The sequence below is a fragment of the Polyodon spathula genome, chromosome 25, assembly GCF_017654505.1.
Source record: "Polyodon spathula isolate WHYD16114869_AA chromosome 25, ASM1765450v1, whole genome shotgun sequence".
NCBI classification, from domain to species: domain Eukaryota; kingdom Metazoa; phylum Chordata; class Actinopteri; order Acipenseriformes; family Polyodontidae; genus Polyodon; species Polyodon spathula.
The window spans coordinates 774,812-794,049 of NC_054558.1; the positions used below are offsets into that span (position 1 = coordinate 774,812).

The following is a 19,238-nucleotide window of genomic DNA, read 5'->3' on the forward strand; positions in this document are numbered from 1 at the left end:
TGCACTTCAATGTTCTAATATCTGGTGTTGAGACTGGCTGAGAGCGGCTTCAAGATTTTTAACGAGGTACATGTTGCAAAGTGGGATTGGCTCACGGTGCCATACCTTAATGCCATCCTTTGCCCCCTCCTGCAGGTAGGGGATGATGGAGTGATTCCAGAGCTCAATGAACCAGCAGCGGAATTCTTCCACTGTCACTGGGCAGGACAAGAAGAAGCAAGGGCCTGAAATACAACAAACCAAAACAAAAACACATGTTAAAGAAGGTCTAGCAGAAACTGAACTGCAGAAGCACAGGAAAACAACGAGACACGCGCGCTCGATTCTGAACTACAGAGAAGGCACGGCTGTCAGCCGTGGCATGTCAATTCAACTGAGCTCAAATGAAAAAGCCAAACGATTCAACAAACTGGCCACAAGATGTCGCTGTCTAACCAGACGTCTAAACCGCGGGCACGGAGCGCACCCTTACCGATCAGGAAGTCGGAGGTGCTGTGCTTCTCCAGGAAGGCGTGCAGGTGGTACCACAGCTTGGGCACCCAGTCCAGCACCCGCAGTAGGTCCTCGTTGTTGGCAGCGCAGTCGCTCTCCGTTTCCATCAGCTTGCGGTGCAGGTAGCGCACCAGGAACCCGTTGGCAGGCTCCACGTTGTTGGAGAAGGTCACCATCCTAGAGAGAGCAGAGCGAGCACTGGTCACCTGGACTGCTTGATCGATATCCTTTCAGGCAGCCTGTCGTTCTCCTCTCGAAATGAACTTCCGGACACACTGTATATCCCATGGCAGGGATGTCAAAGCAGTGCACACTAACCTGGACAGCACACTGAAATAAGGTCCAGTCTCTCGATGCAGAAGGAGTCTGCTTTCGCAGAGGCACATACCTGAAGCTGAGGTGCAGGCCGTGGTTGGGTGTCATTTTCACCGGCTGGTTAGTTGTTCCAATGATGTAGGGGCTAAAGGGACCAGGAAAGAGGTTAGCAGCTTCCTAGCATGTCTTTACACCTCTCTGTCACAAAGCTTTACGCCCAAGCCAGGTTCATGCAAAGCGGTCATGCTGGTTTTTTTCCCCTCACCATTTGTGATATTTGCAGGTAAGCGCTCCATTGACCAGCTCGCTGATGGACCCCGAATCGCTGATGTCATCAAGGATGATAACCAATGGGACCTCCCCGGAGCTGGTCTCTCGATCAATCTGATTGGCCAGATTAGACAGGAACAGCTGCAGGTCCTGAAGACGACAAAGGATAGACATGAGAGAGCGAGAGGCTGAGAGAGAGAGTGAGGCAGAGAGCTGAGCTCATTCAACACAGCGGTGTGCGCTGCAGCTCATTCTAACACAGCGGTGTGCGCTGCACATGGTATGCTGGTATAAATACATCTCATTTATGCTTTTAACAAAATAGCCCAAAATGATTTCAGTAACACAGCGGTGTGCGCTGCAGTAACACAGCTGTGCAGCCCATGGGCTGCAGCTCATTCACACAGCGGTGTGCGCTGCAGCTCATTCTAACACAGCGGTGTGCGCTGCAGCTCATTCTAACACAGCGGTGTGCGCTGCAGCCCATTCTAACACAGCGGTGTGCGCTGCAGCTCATTCTAACACAGCGGTGTGCGCTGCAGCCCATTCTAACACAGCGGTGTGCGCTGCAGCCCATTGTAACACAGCGGTGTGCGCTGCAGCCCATTCTAACACAGCGGTGTGCTGCAGCTCATTCTAACACAGCGGTGTGCGCTGCAGCTCATTCTACACAGCGGTGTGCGCTGCAGCCCATTGTAACACAGCGGTGTGCGCTGCAGCTCATTCTAACACAGCGGTGTGCGCTGCAGCTCATTCTAACACAGCGGTGCGCGCTGCAGCCCATTCTAACACAGCGGTGTGCGCTGCAGCCCATTCTAACACAGCGGTGTGCGCTGCAGCCCATTGTAACACAGCGGTGTGCGCTGCAGCCCATTCTAACACAGCGGTGTGCGCTGCAGCTCATTCTAACACAGCGGTGTGCGCTGCAGCTCATTCTACACAGCGGTGTGCGCTGCAGCTCATTCTAACACAGCGGTGTGCGCAGCCCATTGCAGCTAACACAGCGGTGTGCGCTGCAGCTCATTCTAACACAGCGGTGTGCGCTGCAGCTCATTCTAACACAGCGGTGTGCGCTGCAGCTCAACACAGCGGTGCGCGCTGCAGCCCATTGTAACACAGCGGTGTGCGCTGCAGCCCATTGTAACACAGCGGTGTGCGCTGGAGCCCATTCTAACACAGCGGTGCGCGCTGCAGCTCATTCTAACACAGCGGTGTGCGCTGCAGCTCTCCTTGCCTTGCAAGACTGCTCATGCATGTTGTAGGTGATGGCGATGTCCTCTGTGCCACTGCGCCCGGAGCGCTCCACCAGGTACTCTGCCAGCCTGCAGGTGAGGTAGGTCTTGCCCGTGCCGCTGGGGCCGGACAGGATGAGCCGCCGGTGCTTCAGGAGCAGACTGATGTAGTGTTGCATCATGGGCTTGGGAACAAGGGTCTCGAACACCAAGCTGTCCACGCACTTCTCCTTCAGACCTGCAGGGGGCGGCAGAGGCGCACCATTACTTTCAGAAAGCAGTCCACTTGATCCCAGCTCATGACGTGTCCTTCAGGAACTGCTGTCTAACTTTCTGAGGATGAAAACTAGACCACCTCACAGGGGTGGGGGGGGGGGCGTTAATTAAAGGAGAGTCAGCTAGCTCTGTTGCTGCAGAGTAATCTCTGGATGACAAACTTGCCTGAGCAGAGACGATGAAAAATGGGCTGTTTATAAAAAACAAAAAACGTCCTGCCTCTGAGCACAGACACCTTGAAAAGGAGGCTGGATGAAGGACACGAGTCGGGAAGCCAGGTGCATGTTGAACACAGACCGCAGCCTACAACAGAAACACCACACCTGGGAGACGTGGCTTTCAAGAGACTGACTAACACTGAACACCTTTACTGGAGCCTGAGAGCCTCCTGGTCATAAAACAACATTGGCAGCCTTGCTGCAAGATTCTTTGGGCTGGCCCTGTGTCAGATATTTCTTCTAGAATGAGTATGATTGGCTTGGCTGTCTAAATGCAGCTTATCTGCAAGTCTACTGTACATTTCTCTTTGATTCGGTTTTATTCCGTAGAAGCAAAGAGCATTTGTTTTATTCTTATTGGAATTATTAAAACAAGCAGCATATAAAACCGAGCACGCCCTTCAGTGACCTGCAGAGGGGTTAGTTACTGCTGTATCTGCCGACGACTCATTTTAAACTGGGTTACAAAAACCTTGTTTTTTTTCCCAGCAAGGAAAAAACATTACACTGTCGCAGCATGGCTCTATGCGGGGAAACTATGCTCCAAAAAGCTGTTCCGAGTACCAAAGACGCGTCTTCGTTACGAGCACTGACCTTTCAGCGTGACGGCGATGCAGCCGGTGCCTTTGCCCATGTATCGGGACGGCAAGAGTTCGGGGGACTCTGCCCCCAGCACCCTCCTGCCCTGGCTGATGCTGTAGCAGTAGATGGAGTCAGGGGACAGGCCCAGGCTGGAGGCAGGGTCTACCTTTGCAATGTATTCCTAATGGAAAGCAGGGAGACACGTCAGAGCAGATCGCATCACAACAGATGCTCAGTCCTTATTAGTTCAGAAGCTTCCTGCACAGAGAATCTAGACATGAAGCTGCAAGCGGTTTCAAAGTCCCTGAATCAGAAAGCAGGGAGAGAGCAATGGCAAGTTACCTTGAAGGTCTGGCAGACAGCAGCATCCAGCGTGTCCCACTCTGTTTTAGCATTGACCTTCACCGAACCGATGAAGAAATCCTGCTGTTTGATATCCTACACAACGGAAGGACAAAGCAATCACTGACCACACTTTATAGACCAAAACAGAAAGCATGCACTTCAAAACAAGCAGTGATCTGGCACTAGAAAAAGTCTGAATCGAATAGAAACTAAAGAGAGCGAGGACACTCACGTCATTGAAAACGCCCTGGTCAGAAACACGGACAAGGATACGAAGCCGACTGTTATCTTCTTTCTGAGAGGAAATACTCATCACATCCATGGGAGACAAATCTGAGAAAAAAAACAGAGAGTGAAAGAGAGGAGGAGAGAGGGGGACAGAGAGAGAGAGACTGAGGGAGTGAGAGAGACAGTGGGAATGAGAGAGAAAGAGAGACAGAGGGATTGAGAGAGACAGAGAGAGACAGTGGAGTCAGAGATGAGAGAGAGAGAGAGAAACAGACTCGCTCCCTTCTGTACCAACCAGGGCAGAACGAGCAGAGACTAGACAGACAGACAGCGGTGAGCAGATAGACAGTCTCGTTGGAAGAGAGAGAGAGAGAGAGAGAGAGAGAGGGACAGGGGCAGAGAGAGAGAGAGAGCGAGAGACAGTGGGAATGAGAGAGAGAGAGACAGTGGGAATAAGAGAGAGAGACAGACAGTGGGAATGAGAGAGAGAGAGAGAGAGACAGGGGCAGAGAGAGACAGTGGAAATCTTGTCACCCTTACTCCTCTCTCTACTCTCTCTCTCTCTCTCCTTCGCGCTCACTCTCTCTTTCTCGCCTCGCTACAGAGACAGTGGGAATGAGAGAGAGAGAGAGAGTGGAGAGAGAGAGAGAGAGAGAGAGAGAGAAGACAGGGGCTGAGAGAGAGAGAGCGAGCGAGAGAGACAGTGGGAGCGAGAGCAGCACAGCAGGAGAACAATCTGAATTGAAACCCAGGCTGAACGAATGGATTAACGCTTCAGCGGCCCATCTTTCTCACCCGTGTCCGTGCACTCGTTGAGGCTCAGGGTGAAGGACTGCGTGAGGGACAGGGCCATGGATTGCCGTGGCGACGCGCTCAGCAGGGAGCTCAAGCCCTGTGGTTGGGAGATTGAGGAGGGAGGGGCGGGGCTTGCATTTGGTCCTGTTCCTGTCTTCAGCTGGTCATTTTCAGCCTTGAGACTCTCTACAGTCATCTGTGGGAACAGACAGAGGGTCAACGGGGCTTCCATTTGGTCACTAAAGCATTTACAGTAATCCCATTATATTGTTAGGCAACAGAGTGGGAAAAACTAGTCATTTTCTTACTCGCTCTCTGCTCAATCAGACACAGTGAATCCTGTCTGTATCACAGCCACGGCTCTCTGCTCCTCGCTCGCTCGCTGTCGTACCTGCATGCTGTTCATCGCCTCTCTCAGCTGCTCCAGCTGGTGAGCGGAGTTTAGTGCCTCCAGTCGAATGTCCGTCAGCTTCATCTCCTTCTGCCACAATTCCGAGCGCAGCTCCGATACCCCCTTGTCCTCCGACTCAGGCTCCTCGTTCCCTTCGAAGATCCTGTGCACAGACAGAGACAGACCCCCCTGAGCCTGTGCGCAGACAGAGACAGACCCCCCTGAGCCTGTGCGCAGACAGAGACAGACCCCCCTGAGCCTGTGCGCAGACAGAGACAGACCCCCCTGAGCCTGTGCGCAGACAGAGACAGACCCCCCTGAGCCTGTGCGCAGACAGAGACAGACCCCCCTGAGCCTGTGCACAGACAGAGACAGACCCCCCTGAGCCTGTGCACAGACAGAGACAGACCCCCCTGAGCCTGTGCACAGACAGAGACAGACCCCCCTGAGCCTGTGCACAGACAGAGACAGACCCCCCTGAGCCTGTGCGCAGACAGAGACAGACCCCCCTGAGCCTGTGCGCAGACAGAGACAGACCCCCCTGAGCCTGTGCACAGACAAAGACAGACCCCCCTGAGTCTGTGCACAGACAGAGACTGAATGAGTGTGTCTGAATGGCAGGCTAGTGGTTCTTTTTTAAGTACTGAACTAATTCTTGTGATGACGCTGCCAGGTGATCTACAGCGCGTGGCTGCTTCAGAGCAGCGGGCAGGGGTTCCACACACACACTTACACCGAGGAGGAGGCGGAGGTGGAGGATTTCAGGGACAGCGGGGGGTTGTCGCCCCCCTCGTGGGAGAGCTTCGGGGAGGAGGGCGCGGACGAGTCAGGGGTAGCGATCTCCTCGATGTCCGAGTACGAAGAGGCTGACTTGGGACCCTTCTTGATGCTGAAGGCCTTGTTGAAGGAGCTTCTCAGCTGGAACACAAGGTCAGAGTTACATCACTGCAAGAGCAGAGGATTCAGAGGCTGGAAAAGAACTCCACGGACATCCAGGATACCACAGAGGAGCAGACATTACAACGGCTGGGGTCACGTGCCCTGCATCGGATTTACAGTGGCAGAGGCTCGTTGGCTCTGCCCAGTCTCTGTACCTCTATGTAGTTTCCAGTGCAGTAGAAACCTACTCATGTTTCTTCTACAAAAAGCAATGGATCTCTTTATTGTAAACGCAGCAGTGATGCATTAATACTGGAGAAGGCAGTTAGTGCAGTTGTTTGTGGAAATGATCGTCTGAATGGTTCTTTTTGAATTTACTAATTTTTTTAGGAGATCAGGTGCTGTTTCAGTTGCCTGCAGCAGACATATGTAAGGCAAGATCAGCTTTATACAAGTGCCACTGCCACCTACTGCACAGCTGCATGTATTGCCAGCAATACAAAAAAACCACTTGGTTCATATCACCAGTTCACTAGATGGCGCGGGCTCTTCTATAAAAGTGGTCTTAATGAATGAGGTGCAAAGGTGAGAGTGTGTGTAGCTTCTATTGTGAGAAAGCTCACTGCGGTCTGTTATTCTGCTGCAGCCCGATCAAGGCAGTTCACTCGAGCAGAAACACACTTTTTGGAACTCAAGAGTTCAAAAAGGATATTTTTGGCTGAAACGCAACTGACCTTTTGAAATCAATTGAGATGAGAAATGACATCAGCTGTCAAACTGGTCGATATCATGAATTCGATTTCCGACATTACAAATGCAGCATCACCTGTCAGAGTGACTGATGGGATGTCAGTGGGATTGTAATGAAGCCTTTCCAAATGTCTCAAAGTATGACTCATGTAGCACTGGGAGGGGTGGGGGGCTGAACAGACAGGGCTACTCACCTCATACACCTGTAAAGAAAGATCAGGGAGGCATGAGGGAGAAACCAGAGTCATACTTAGTACCACCTTTGGAAGTTTCGCATGAACACAGCACAGCACAGCACCGCACAGCAACACACAGCACAGCACAGCACCACACAGCACCGCACCACACACAGGCTTTTAAGCAGTCAGAAGTGATTTCATTTCCAGTTTTGTAACATTCAGGAAGCAATGACAGTTTTGAGTGAAAGGCTTTGTAGATTAACCCAAAAGCCTTACCAGAAATGGATAGAGAGAGAGAGAGAGAGAGAGGGGGGACGGGACGGGACGGACAGGCAGGGGCAGAGAGAGCGCACTAAAGGAATCCTCCAGAGGAGGGTGGATTTGAAGCTGCTCAAGGTCCCGGGGCTCTACACCTACCCAGCTCTTCTTCTTCTTCTTCTTGGCGTCGCTGTCCTTGCAGCTGCCGATGCTGGAGTGGCTGGTGATGCTGTTGAGGCTGGAGATGCTGTCCGAGGAGTTCTGACGCTTTATCCGCAGCTCTGGGGACCAAACACAGCGGCACGGTTTAAACAACTTTGGGTGTGATGTCAGAGTTACCTTTGGGTGTGATGTCAGAGTTACCTTTGGGTGTGGTGTCAGAGTTATCTTTGGGTGTGATGTCAGAGTTACCTTTGGGTGTGGTGTCAGGGTTATCTTTGGGTGTGGTGTCAGAGTGGTTCAGAGTTATCTTTGGTGTGGTGATGTGTCAGAGTTATCTTTGGGTGTGATGTCAGAGTTATCTTTGGGTGTGATGTCAGAGTTATCTAGGGGTGTGATGTCAGAGTTATCTTTGGGTGTGGTGTCAGGGTTGTTCAGAGTTATCTTTGGGTGTGGTGTCAGGTGTTCAGAGTTATCTTTGGGTGTGGTGTCAGAGTGGTTCAGGGTTATCTTTGGGTGTGGTGTCAGAGTGGTTCAGAGTTATCTTTGGGTGTGGTGTCAGAGTGGTTCAGAGTTATCTTTGGGTGTGGTGTCTTTGGGTGTGGTGTCAGAGTTACCTTTGGGTGTGGTGTCAGGGTTATCTTTGGGTGTGGTGTCAGGGTTGGTTCAGGTCAGAGTTATCTTTGGGTGTGGTGTCAGAGTGGTTCAGAGTTATCTTTGGGTGTGGTGTCAGAGTGGTTCAGAGTTATCTTTGGGTGTGGTGTCAGAGTGGTTCAGAGTTATCTTTGGGTGTGGTGTCAGGGTTATCTTTGGGTGTGGTGTCAGAGTGGTTCAGAGTTATCTTTGGGTGTGGTGTCAGAGTGGTTCAGGGTTATCTTTGGGTGGTGTGGTGTCAGAGTTATCTTTGGGTGTGGTGTCAGGGTTGTTCAGAGTTATCTTTGGGTGTGGTGTCAGAGTGGTTCAGAGTTATCTTTGGGTGTGGTGTCAGAGTTATCTTTGGGTGGGTGTGGTGTTCAGAGTTATCTTTGGGTGTGGTGTCAGTCAGTTACCTTTGGGTGTGGTTCAGGGTTATCTTTGGGTGTGGTGTCAGAGTGGTTCAGGGTTATCTTTGGGTGTGGTGTCAGAGTGGTTCAGGGTTATCTTTGGGTGTGGTGTCAGAGTGGTTCAGGGTTATCTTTGGGTGTGGTGTCAGAGTGGTTCAGAGTTATCTTTGGGTGTGGTGTCAGAGTGGTTCAGAGTTATCTTTGGGTGTGGTGTCAGAGTGGTTCAGAGTTATCTTTGGGTGTGGTGTCAGAGTGGTTCAGAGTTATCTTTGGGTGTGGTGTCAGGGTTGTTGAGAGTTACCTTTGGGTGTGGTGTCAGGGTTGTTGAGAGTTACCTTTGGGTGTGGTGTCTGGGTTGTTGAGAGCCACATGGATCACTGCCTGGGCCTCCACGTTCTTGGTCTTCATCACCTCGATGGTCTCCCGCAAGTCAGATAACTCAGAGTCCTGTGGAAGTAAAGCAGGGTTAGAATACATAGAACCTGACGTCACTCCGGAATGCGGGAGCGCGTTCTTAATGGAATGCGGAATCTGTTTCAAGTTCTACTCAAAAGTATATTTCAAGTGCATTTTTTATTTTTGGAGAATGTCTTCATTCTTTTTTTGGTAAGACTTCCCATGATGTCTTTAATTACTGTATTTACAGAGCAGTGACACAGTAATACATGTGTGCTTTCATAATTACAGTGTTATTATACATAGTTACAATGCACTTCATGTGGACATCTTTTTACATGATATAACCCTAATCCTAACCATAAACATAACTAACCCTTCTCTGATACTATTGTGTTCTTTACACAACCTTTTCCCAGCCGCGTTTAAAACAAGCTTCAGATCTGAACACCACCAGATGGCAAATCTTAAAACACACATCTTTACAATACACTGTCATTAAACAGGACCGTGTTTTTTATTGCACATGTTCTATATAAAAAGTCAAACTGGAGAATTCTTGCCTGTCAGACAAAAATGTATCAAAGTTAGTGTCAGCTCTCTCTCACCTTCTGCTCCGAGCAGACAGACAGACTCTGCAGCCGGGACGTCATGTTGACCAGGCTCTGCTCAAACGCTGCCACCAAGTTTGCCTGCAAGCAAAAAAAAAAAAAAAAAAAAAAAAATCGACAAAGCGAGACTCGGTTACAATTCAAACTAAAAACAATTCACATCACAGGGGTCAGACAAAAAAACAAACAAACAAAATCACCTGCACAACACACTTACTGTGCAAACTGACCATCCCTCACATACAGTTACTGTTAAAAATGGATTCTGGGGTCTTTCAAAGCTGCAGCATTCTCAGACATGAAGTATGGTTTTGATAGAAGGTAATTAGGAGGCATATTGGACTGGAGCAGCAGAAACTAAGACAATGATATTCGAAGCATTCAAATTATCACCCTGCCAGCTCAGCAGAATTCGTGGGTAGGAAACTCTTTTTAAAACCTCAGTAAGTGAACCTTCAGCGTGGGTGTTGCATGCGACAATGAGGGGTGGAAATCAGTAAGCAGGATCACAATTTCAACAAACCTGTCCATACTGCCCCACAGAACATCCAATGACAACAGCAAGGCAACAGCAGCAGTCCGAGAGTGTAAGTGATCAACAGTGAGGGAGGGGGGGAGAGAGTCAGGTTAAGAGGCAGTTTAACTTACAAATCACATCATTAGATTCTTGATTAGGTGTCTGGTAAAGAGATCCAGTTCTGATCTGTTCAGGGAGATGGCCAGAGAACAGCCAAGCCCCACTAGCCTCAAAGTGTGAGGTGAGAGAGCACAGGAAAGTGAACCGAGAGTCAGCATGCTGCTGCTGCCCAGGGTGAGCTTCTGGGCTTGAATCTCAACACACGAACCTGCTGTACCCGAGTGAATGGACTGCTGCTGCTGCTACAGCTGCGGGCATTGCTGTGGTCTGCCTCAAGGGTCCACAGTGCGACTGTACTGCCAATTTACAGACAGCGGAAAACAGGTCACAAAAAAGCTAAAAACAGAAAACTCCCTGCGGGACACCTCCCTAAACTCCCTGCCCCTGCGGGACACCTCCCTAAACTCCCTGCCCCTGCAGGACACCTCCCTAAACTCCCTCTCCCTGCGGGACACCTCCCTAAACTCCCTGCGGGACACCTCCCTAAACTCCCTGTCCCTGCGGGACACCTCCCTACACTCCCTGCCCCTGTATAAAACAAAAAATATAAACCATGCACTTCTCAATGTGAGCCTGTTTCAAAGTCACTCTGCAGAGAGAGAGCCATGAAGACAGGAAGGACACGGAGAACACTGCAATGTAAAAGCCCTCCACACAGACGCCCTGTGACAACTTCAATCACAGCTTCCACTGCAGGGGCCGGATGTGTGAATGAATGCCCAGTTCACAGCGTCACATTATCCACGAGCACCCCGCCATGCACGCTATCATGAGCAACTGCGAAACCTGAACGCCTGTCTGAAACAACGTGTGATCTTTCTAACAGAACAAAGTCCTGCATTTCGAAATGTGGATTAAATTAGACCAGTTGAACTGCAATAGCCTGCGAGTGATTCAAACTGGCACAGTGCCAGGGAGAGCGGACTGGTTGTGCCATGGAGCCAGCACCATCGGCGTTGTGTGTGCTGATGCCCCAGGGAGCTGCAATAGGCTGATCCCTGGAGCCAGCACTACACTTCAGCCATCAACACAGTGCCAGTATCATTACCATTACCTGGAGGAAAAGCACTGAAGGCTTGTATATTACAGTGAAGCTTCTTCCCTGTCGCTCCCCAATACCCTCGCATTGTATCTTGTGAAAGCCGAGTCCAACATTAGCATGAAGCAAGCATGCAATACGATCGCCTGCTTCTGAAAGGCTTGACTGGGGAACTTGTTCTGGCGCTGAAGCCTAACACCCCCACCTAGTGTCCCCAGCAGAGAACCAAAACACGATACGCAAATGGGAGGAGCTCAGACTGGTTCAGGTTTGTAATTGGAGGATGTGAAGCGGGACTCACGTTTGCAGACAGCTGATTGGTCAGGGAGGCCACCTTCTCCTGGGAAGACTCGAGCTCTCTCCGCAGTTTACGGATTTGCTTTACGGAGAAGAAAAACATTTAAAAAAAACAAAACAGAAACAGTACAGGCAAACGTTCTAATATATAAAAAAAAAAAATGATTGGGTCAAAAAGGTACATTAGCTAGTTATTCCCTTCAAAATGCATTCCTAGGGTCAGTATTTAAAACAGATCTTGCATTGCCTTTGTGAAATGGTACAGAGTGCCAACAAAAAGTGACGAAAGACGCAGAAAATACAGCATGTACCACAGCTGAATACTGAGATTAATGTTCAAACTGAAACCAAACCGCAAAGCATCACTCGAGCGTAGAGGACGCTGCTCGAAACGGAGGTTTTGTTAAACATGCACACATTCACTTGAGCAGCAGTGTGATGATAAGCACAGTGACTATCACACGCTGGTCCCCCAAGCACTGCCATTGTACTCCAGCCCTGTGTACAGATCCAATGGAGATGATAGAGCTGCCCAAGCGGCTTTGACAAACATCATGCAGCCTCTTACCTCTCCTTGCATCCTCTCCTCAGCCTGCGAAACCAGAACAGAGAGAAACAGGGCTAAGAGTCTGAGTCGCTGTGACCATGCATCGCTTCAGCAAGCACTATCTAAACACTTCCAATGCAAAGAGCTGCTGTGTGCTACACATGCCAGCTGACATTCACAAAACACTGTGCCGAGCGCTGTCTGTCTGTCACTAACTCTGACAACTGCTCTTCGTAAAACAGTAGACCCTTGCACGTTAATTCAACCCAAAAACCCATTCATGAAGATAAACACAACGAACTAATGAAAGCTGCTTTGTTTTAAAACGTGCAAGGACACTATTTAAAATCAGCACAGATTAAAACAAAGACTTGTGTATAAAACCAGACTGTGGGTCCTTGATTTCAGCCACTCTGCTATTTCGTCATGTACTCGGCTTCACCAGAGGCATGTGGGAGCTGCAGTTAATCAGTGGCAGGCTGTGGGTACTCACCGAGGAGTAGGTGGATGAAGCACTGGATGCCAGGGAGAGCACAGAGCCGTGGACTGTGAAGAGAGTGAGAGAGAGAGGAGAGAGGGGGAGAGAGAGGAGAGAGAGAGAGAGAGAGAGAGAGAGAGAGAGAGAGAGAGGAGAGAGAGAGAGAGAGAGAGGGGAGAGAGAGAGAGAGAGAGAGAGAGAGAGGTTAAATCAAAAGAAAGAAACAGGACTAGGATTTCTTATCCAGTTAAATAACTCCACTGAGCACAGAACAGTTTGCTCTTTGAATATTCACACAGGCATATCCAGGTGCCCAGTCAAGTTGTGCTTTACAAGCGGTTTTAGGCTTGGGAACAGACTGACCACTGAAGGTCCTCAAAAAAACATCTCTCTATTAAAACAGTTCAAGAGCTGCACCCCACCGCCAACATCACGCAGGCTGCTGGTGAAGACCCCCAGTTTGTATCTCCAGCAGGGGGGCTTTTAAACTGGTGGTGAGTCCAGTCTTTCACGGGGCTGTGCCACTGTTTTGGAAGTATCTGAAAAGCAGTCCAGCTGTATCCAGAGGGAGCTCACTCACCGTCGTCCACAGGGTCCCGGAAAGAGCCGGAGCGGGTCATGCCTTTGGGTCGCTCTGCCAGGGAGAGGGTGCTGCCCACCTGAGAGGCCCCTCCGTACAGCTCGAAGGCGGCATCGTGGGCTGGGATGCTGTTGGAGCGAGTGATGCGAGGGGTGCTGGAGCTCACTGCGGACAGAGAGACACAGACAGACAGAGAGGAGTGTTACTGAACCAGGCACACACAATCACACGCTGCTCTCTCATCACAGTGCTGCACAATGTGAACCAGGCACACACAATCACACACTGCTCTCTCATCACAGTGCTACACACTGCTCTCTCACTGTAGTGCTACACGCTGCTCTCTCACTGTAGTGCTACACGCTGCTCTCTCACTGCAGTGCTACACGCTGCTCTCTCACTGCAGTGCTACACGCTGCTCTCTCACTGCAGTGCTACACGCTGCTCTCTCACTGCAGTGCTGCACGCTGCTCTCTCACTGCAGTGCTGCACGCTGCTCTCTCACTGCAGTGCTACACGCTGCTCTCTCACTGCAGTGCTGCACGCTGCTCTCTCACTGCAGTGCTACACGCTGCTCTCTCACTGCAGTGCACACACAATCACACACTGCTCTCTCACACTACATACTGCTCTCTCACAGTGCTACACACTGCTCTCTCACTGTAGTGCTACACACTGCTCTCTCTGCTACACACTGCTCTCTCACTGCAGTGCTAGTGTTACACACGCTGCTCTCTCACTGCTGCTGCAGTGCTGCACGCTGCTCTCTCACTGCAGTGCTGCACGCTGCTCTCTCACTGCAGTGCTACACGCTGCTCTCTCACTGCAGTGCTGCACGCTGCTCTCTCGCTGCTCTCTCACTGCAGTGCTGCACGCTGCTCTCTCACTGCAGTGCTGCACGCTGCTCTCTCACTGCAGTGCTACACAGTGTGAATCAAGTCCTGTTCAATATCTCGATTGACACGCACACTAACAGGAAAGATTATCTAGCTGCAGGAACGTCTCCCATCATGACAGACAGACCATGATGAAACTCAGCTTGACGAATCACCATTGTTGTTGTTGTTCATCATCAAAGTGAATTTCACCATGGCAACCAAGTCCAATTTTTAGCTGGTGCCCGAGGCAATAGGTGACATTTTTTGACATCAATCATAGTCCAGATCCAGTGTGCGAATAATTATGAAAACTAATAAATCATCCACACAGACGCCTCCTCCCCCGTCTCCAACATGTATATTTAATATTTACATGGCAGACACCTTTATCCAAAGCATGTCAACAGCCTGAAGCTAAAACAATGACTCATCCATTTATTACATCTGAACAGTGGCTCTGTATTTAGAACAGCTTAAAATAATATCAAATAACGAAAAAGCAACAGCAGTGATAAAGACAGCTGCGGGCTGGTCTTGGGCGCACTATTAATTCCTGATGACCTTTGACTTCACATTTGTCCTAGACTGAGACAAACAGCCTGGCTGTCATCTGCAAGCTCGTTTCAACAGCACTGTGACGCCCCTGGGACTGACCGAGGCTGGCGAAGGGCCCCTTGCCCGTGGAGCTCAGGGACACGGAGGAGGGAGACGGCAGCTGGGGTGGGCACTCCATCTCGGGCAGGCCTCCGATGGTGTGGGAGTGCCGGCGCTCTTTAGCGTCCTCTTCAGACTGGTAGGAGCTATAGCGGCTGAGGGGACATGGATTCAGAAATTCATTTCACACACCATCCAGCACCACAATAACACTGCAAGAAAACGCACTGACACTGGAAGAAGCTTCTCTGACAAAGTCTCAGCGTCTTCAGGCTACTTACTAGCTGTTGCTCAAAGAGCCATGAGTGTTTATTGTAGTGCATTTAAAATATTGATTTAAGGTACTGTAGCAAACACTTAGAATGAGATTCATTCGGAATCTAGTCTCTCTTATTGAGTTTCATTTGTGTTTATTAGAAATAACTCTGCACACACCTGGAACTCCGAGAGTGTGAAATGTCTGGAGTGAAACTGAAAGAGTTACCTCAGTCCCTTCTTGGGCAGAGTGTTCCTGTCCCTTTGAGAACTGCAGGACAAACAAAACAAACAAATCTCGTGAACACGACACTCACAAGGAACAGACCCTTTAAAAACTCAGCACAGCCGTTCAGCTGCAGCGCGCTGGTCTTAGTGGCACTCTGTTTAGAAAGGATCGCCACTGTGTGCCACGGTGAAAGCACTGAGTGTTGCTATTCATCATGAAGGAATATACACTGTAGGACCTTCCTTTCACATTCGCCAATTCACAGCTGTAGGAACGAGCTTCACAACCAGGGGTGGTAGTCCTATAATATCATACTCTCAGTCTACAGTGAATACAAAACGTGAATATGTGCTTTTCACTATCGACCTTAAAACCAAACGCAGAAAACTTGAATTCTAATTTAAATTTGACAAAGATTTGAATCAGATTTTATCTTTAAGCAAATCTGTACAGATCTTTGTGTGCAGTCCTCTTAAAGCGTTGTGTGAATCTATATATTCTATTGGTTGTGTGATTTAAAGCTCTCTCCTGCATATGAATGCCTCTGCAATGACCTTGACAGTAAGAGAGGCAGGCTGACAGAGGGCTGGACTCGGGGAGACTGATGTGTCCGGGCTGTCAGGCCACTGATGAATTAGACTGTGGACTGAAGGGCGCCGCTGTACTGTTTGAGATGGTGCTGCAAATTGCTCTATAGAGACAGAGAGTATGGACAACCCGAAAGACCCGACGAAGCTCTGAGTTCAAACCGGCTACGCGGAACAGGCTGAGCGCTGATGGGATGATCAGCCTCCTCTCACAGACTTCATTAAAAAAGACAAAAGTGAGGACACTGAGGGAAGAGAAACGGAAAGGGCCCAAACCCCACTCTGGGTGCTCACCTTTCAACGAACGAGGAGCGAACCCCGGGGCTCCAGCCCAGCGTGCCCCGCTCCCCCTCCCTCTCTCTGGGCTCAGCCCCGGGGTAGCTGGGGGCCGTTGGCACGCTCATGTGGAGAGGCAGGGACTCCATGCTGCGGTGCAGTCCGGACAGCTTGGGGTAGAGCAGGGGCGAGGAGCCCAGCCCCAGGCCCAGGCCCTGCGCGCTGAAGCAGCTGTTGGAGTTGACATTGAGGATGGGAGCAGGGCTGGGGGTCAGACAGGGGCTGGGGGAGGCCGGCAGGTCCTGGAGCTTGCTGAGGGGGGGAGCCCCAGGGGGGTGGTCTGGGATGCACATGTCCGAGTCCAGGCTGCTGGAGCTCACCTTGTCCAGGTGAGCCAAGCTGGGCGGCTTTCCGAGGGTCTTGGAGCTCAGCACCCTGCAGAGAAACACGACAGAAATAAGAGGAAGCAGCAAATAAGGAGAAGAAATAACAAAATGGGTCTTTCGTGTAACCTGGAGGTATCAGAAGACCTCCCTACAACATTGCTAACAGTATTTACACAGTCTTTAAAAGCAATGCAGAGTGTAGAACTTAATGGTGGCGTCGCAAGGCACTGCAGCCGTCTTCTTCCCTGCTCAGCACGCTGTAGTGCAGCAGGAGGAGCAGTGGCTGGGGGTCTCTAGTGGTGCCAGAGAAACCCAGCTGCTGCTCCTCCTACTGCAGTGTTCTACCACAAGAGGGTGGTGCTGAGCAGAGAAGAAGGGTTTTGATGACAGCTGCAGTGCCTTGTATAAAGTCCATTTGGTTTCTATGCGTGTCCCAGTGTTTGTCGGGGCTGAAGGTCGAAGGCATGGGCAGTGTATCCATGTGCAGAGTCAGTGCCTCTCTGAGGAAGCCCTTGAGCAGATCATTTTAAAAACAGAACTGCACATTTCAGATGAACAAGTCCATGGGTTCCTAATTCACCATGTTGTAAAGAATGATTTGAGCCACTTAAGTATTTTGGCTATTTGGAAATTGGGAAGACAGAGACCCGGAGAGGGGGAGAGACGGAGAGAGAGAGAGACGGGAGAGCGAGAGAGAGAGACAGGAGAGCGAGAGAGAGAGACAGGAGAGTGAGAGAGAGAGAAAGACACACAGAGACAGAGAGGTAGGCAGTACCTGTGCGTGGTGGGTGAGGAGAGCTCAGAGGACTTGGTCCCACTCAGAGGGCGCAGGCCCTGCAGTTTGGAGCCGGGCTCCGGTGCCGGTTTGAGCGGCCCGCACTCAGAGTCTGAAGCCACTGCCTTGGCCTTGGCCTTCTCCTTCTCACGGTCCGTCTGGTTGACCGGGCCCAGGCTGGCACGGCTGCTGGTCTTGGCAGAGCCGGGCTCCTTGAGACGGGAGAGGCCGGCGCTGGGCTTGGTGCTGAGCAGGCTGGTGTCGATGCTGCTGCTGACGGGGCGAGCGCCGGCCCTGCTCCCCGTGACACTCATGCAGCTGGACTTGGACGGACGCGGCAGGCTGCGGTACTGAATGTTGTTTCGGGCGTTGGGAGACAGGAACCCCTCGGACACGTCCAGGCTGGTCTTGCGCCCCGCGCCCCCGCTGCTCCCCCCAGCCGCTGGCTTCACGGGGATGCCGGAGGTTTTGGGAGCCTTGCCCACGGTGGCCGAGCCGCTGGACACGGCCGCTCCCCCGGCACTCATGACCGTCGCTGTGCCCGTGCTTTTCTTGTAGCCGAACGAGCCTCCTGCAGAGGGCCGCACGATTCCGGAGGGGGGCTTCCTGGTCTCTCCCCGGTCCTTCCCTGCGTCCGAGCAGGACCTCTGCAGGCTCGTCCCCTTCACTGCCATTTTGACCTTGTCCACCGCCTTCTGGTCACACTTCCCTGCAGGAAAGAAAGAGCAGCACACAGTAATACAGGAGGAGTCTATGCCGCTGTGTTCCCGTCCCTGAAACACACCCACACTTAGAGATGAAGTACTCGGTTCACGTACTACACACTTGATTTATTAGTTGTTTTCTTTTGTTTTTGTAAATATCAGACTTGTATGTATTTCCTGTAATTCCCCCTGCTGTGTTTTTCCTAACAAGAGGACCTGTATAACCTCCTGGTACCCGTGAATCCATTTCATCGCCCGGGCGCCCTGTTTGCAGCCTCATGTCTGAGGAAGCTGCAGTTCTCACAGACACACCCTCTCCTCGCGTGTAGAAGAAAGCTCTTTTCACAGTCTACGCTCGCACCTGCGTCTTGCTTTTCAATCCTGAAGTGCTAAATTGCGGTGCTGTTTTCATTGACACAAGCCTAAGCCCAGTGTTATAAAGGGTTTCTAAAAGGGATAAAGAGGCCACAGTTTCTACAAAGCCTGCAAAGTGCCAGGCAGCGTGCCAGTCGCAGCTCGGTAAGCTGATTCTGCTGGTGGGCATGCAGAGAGAGCTGGAGCCTGTGCAGTATATCCAGGAGCCATCTGTCCAGCCGTTCGAGTCTCGCTGACGTCATTCAAAAGGCCCGTCGAGCTGCTTTTCTTCCACCCAGCTTCTTTTTTTTTTTCTCCTGGAATTCCTTGCCTCATATTTTGAGCTGAATGTATTAAGACTGATTTGATTAGGAGTCAGAAATAACAAATTGCGACTGTTTCCATCCTGTAAAAACTCAAAGCCCGTTAAACTCAAAAAAGCGTTTGTTCGAGATTAGTTTTTCAAACTAGATTTGTAACGTCTGATGAAATGGTTCCAGCCAAGAACGAATCATTAAGGAAGGACTTTCAATCTAACAAGTTGAAGGATGCCAGCTTCAGCGGACTGAGAAGCACAAAATAAAACCACTTCTTATTATGCAGCAGTTATTTCAAGTCCTGCAGACTTGCTGACAGTGGATTTCAGCAGCCTGCACAGTGGTTTTGAATTACAGTGTGTGGAAAACGTAATGAACGCTTTCTTATCCAAAAACCGCCCGCTTATTTCGTAAGCATTTTTGAGGCATTCCCCCCTCAAGCTGGCTTGGGTCCCAGGACGTTCTGAATTTACACCCCTGGTCTCTGCCCAATAATATTTAAGAGTTTCTTGAAACCACTTCGACCTTGTCAACACGTGCTTACAAACAGGTAACAAACTCCACAGATGTCCCGAGTGATTCAAACATCACTAAACACAGGGACGAAGTTTACAAAAGAAAAAAAAACACACAAAAATGTCACGTTGGCACTCGCTGTCCTTTAACAAAGGACTGCGGATTTCCTGTGACATTTAAAACAGCATTTCCAAGCAAGTGTAAACAGCTTGAGACCTAGAAGAGGAAGCCTGATATAAATAAGGCCCCAAGCACTTCACAGCACTGTCTTTCCTTTGAAGGACAGCAACTCAAAGAACCGTCAAGATGC

At 50.5% G+C, this 19,238-nt stretch overlaps 1 protein-coding gene across 3 annotated transcripts in view; it reads right to left on the bottom strand.

Moving 5' to 3' along the window:
• The window catches only part of LOC121300170 (neuron navigator 1-like), a 66,865-nt gene that overhangs the window by 1,010 nt on the left and 46,617 nt on the right, over window positions 1-19,238 (bottom strand). For 2 of the 3 annotated variants that reach the window (XM_041228649.1, XM_041228651.1), the window contains 23 exons: window positions 17,038-17,746; window positions 15,895-16,311; window positions 15,014-15,055; window positions 14,530-14,684; window positions 12,998-13,162; window positions 12,433-12,485; window positions 11,961-11,984; window positions 11,397-11,474; window positions 9,943-9,951; window positions 9,417-9,500; window positions 8,748-8,859; window positions 7,370-7,491; window positions 5,878-6,062; window positions 5,145-5,307; window positions 4,754-4,949; window positions 3,963-4,063; window positions 3,728-3,823; window positions 3,398-3,566; window positions 2,312-2,547; window positions 1,073-1,227; window positions 881-952; window positions 473-669; window positions 106-224 (listed from right to left, as the gene is read on the bottom strand). In XM_041228649.1, the coding sequence (XP_041084583.1) occupies window positions 106-224; window positions 473-669; window positions 881-952; window positions 1,073-1,227; window positions 2,312-2,547; window positions 3,398-3,566; window positions 3,728-3,823; window positions 3,963-4,063; window positions 4,754-4,949; window positions 5,145-5,307; window positions 5,878-6,062; window positions 7,370-7,491; window positions 8,748-8,859; window positions 9,417-9,500; window positions 9,943-9,951; window positions 11,397-11,474; window positions 11,961-11,984; window positions 12,433-12,485; window positions 12,998-13,162; window positions 14,530-14,684; window positions 15,014-15,055; window positions 15,895-16,311; window positions 17,038-17,746 (3,659 nt within the window). The remainder of the gene's footprint in view (window positions 1-105; window positions 225-472; window positions 670-880; window positions 953-1,072; window positions 1,228-2,311; window positions 2,548-3,397; window positions 3,567-3,727; window positions 3,824-3,962; window positions 4,064-4,753; window positions 4,950-5,144; window positions 5,308-5,877; window positions 6,063-7,369; window positions 7,492-8,747; window positions 8,860-9,416; window positions 9,501-9,942; window positions 9,952-11,396; window positions 11,475-11,960; window positions 11,985-12,432; window positions 12,486-12,997; window positions 13,163-14,529; window positions 14,685-15,013; window positions 15,056-15,894; window positions 16,312-17,037; window positions 17,747-19,238) is intronic. The other variant, XM_041228650.1, reaches the window with a different exon arrangement.